General features: G+C 42.4%; 1 protein-coding gene across 2 annotated transcripts in view; it reads right to left on the reverse strand.

The window, feature by feature from the left end:
* ELAVL1 (ELAV like RNA binding protein 1) overlaps positions 1-1,836 on the reverse strand; it is a 45,681-nt gene that overhangs the window by 16,128 nt on the left and 27,717 nt on the right. For both annotated transcript variants that reach the window (XM_017837018.1, XM_017837017.1), the window contains exons 3-4: positions 1,477-1,580; positions 550-703 (exon numbers count right to left, since the gene is read on the reverse strand). In XM_017837018.1, the coding sequence (XP_017692507.1) occupies positions 550-703; positions 1,477-1,580 (258 nt within the window). The remainder of the gene's footprint in view (positions 1-549; positions 704-1,476; positions 1,581-1,836) is intronic.

Consider the following 1,836-nt stretch of genomic DNA (forward strand, 5'->3'; position numbering starts at 1 on the left):
CAAGTGTATAAAACTCATTCTTTTGCTTAGCAGTAACCACAGAGGCCTGTAAGACACCTCAAATGGTTTAAAATATGAGAAAACTGAGTGAGTTTAAAGACAAAACATATTGTTTTGCTTTTAAATCTGTAACTGTGGCCTGGAATTTGCCTGTGGACAACAACTGCACGTGTGTGAAGTCAAGGCAAGGTCAACACTCCAGGTTACACACAAGGCCCAGAAGCACAACTGCACTGCAGTGACAGCAAGTGTCAGAGCAAGAGAGATCTGGCAAATCAGCAGCTGATAAAAATGACAATAATCCTATTTTGATACGATCCAAGGCTTGGGCTCCAAGCTAGCAAAGGAGGCAGCAGAACCATTCTCTGTTTAAAAAACAAACCACTGGACAAGGGTATCCTGTGAAAACTCTATCACTGGTTGACACCAGATGTCATGGTTAGCTTGTGGAAGTCTAATTTAATTAAGTTTAGGGACTGCCAGTGTCAGAAGAACACTAACCATGCCGTACATGCTCCAGTTCACTGCAGCCAAGGCACCAGAGCTCACCTGTGGTTTGATCCACGAGCACACGCGAGTTGATGATGCGCCCGAAGCGGGAGAACATGTCTTCGACATCCTTCTGTGTCATCGACCGGGGCAGGCCACTGATGTATAAATTAGCATCCTTGATAACTTCAGAACTTGGGCGGGCATAGGAAACCTTTAAAACAAGGAAAGGTACGCTCAGGGTGTTAACAGAGGAGATCAATTTGTTTTATCACGAGCCAATTTCATTTATTCCCCACTAACAACACGGGCGTTTTTACTGGAGTTTTAAAAAAAAGGAACAAGGAGAGGGAAGGAAAGATTGACAAAAGGAGAAAGGGCACGTCCCTACATGACTCCATTCATTTTGGGTTCGTCCAGCAGATAACAAATACACTGGCACTGCTGTAAGGAGACAGCAGCAGATCGATACCAACACTCCCAGCAAACACATCTGCTGTGGTGAGGAATCCCAAGTTTGGACACTGTCAAGTCACCACAGCCCACATTGGGAGCTTGTCCTGTCAAGTGTATTTTTTAAAGCTTCATGAAAAGACTTTACCAGCTAAAGTGCAATTTTCTGTCTTAATTTCTGCTACTAGAGAAAGTTACAAATATCACCTTAGCAGGTTTGAATCCCACACACACAGCACAGCTGTTGTTCTGGACAAGGAGTGCATGTGTAGCAACAAGATTTAAAATAAACATCATGAAGTATCCAAGAGGTACGTGGATTTTTTTAAAAGCCTGGCAACCATTCAGAATGGTCCCTCTACCGCTGTAAAAATGGTGGGAATAATTAAAAAAAAAGGAATCTTTGAATACAAAGCTGTTTAAAAACACTCTTCTCCCAGATTCACCCTTCCAGCAGTTGGGAGCACACAGGTTTTACCACTAGAATGAAGTTATTACAATGCCATTTTCAGAGAAGATAGAAAAAACTCCTACCTTGATAGTTTTTGACTGAAGTCTGAGGCCATTGAGTGTGTTTATTGCTCTTTCAGCATCTTTTGCAGTTACGTAGTTCACAAAGCCGTAGCCTAAGCTGTGTCCTACAGGGAAGAACATTTTTAAAAAATTAATCCTAATAAAAAAAGTCATCATCATCAAAATGAAAGGAAATGCAAATGAGAAGAAGTGAATTCAACATAAACATAATCCACACAGCAAATATTTCAATAAGCCAAGGAGGTTTCCCAAGGCTGGCACAGACTGTGAGTAACTCGGAGCTCTTTCACTCCCACTCTGGACATCCCTCTGTCTCCACAGACAGCAGGTGTTGGACAGAGCACCCACCAACAGCAAGAA

This window comes from Lepidothrix coronata, unplaced genomic scaffold (assembly GCF_001604755.1).
Source record: "Lepidothrix coronata isolate B3197 unplaced genomic scaffold, Lepidothrix_coronata-1.0 Scaffold290, whole genome shotgun sequence".
Lineage (NCBI taxonomy): Eukaryota > Metazoa > Chordata > Aves > Passeriformes > Pipridae > Lepidothrix > Lepidothrix coronata.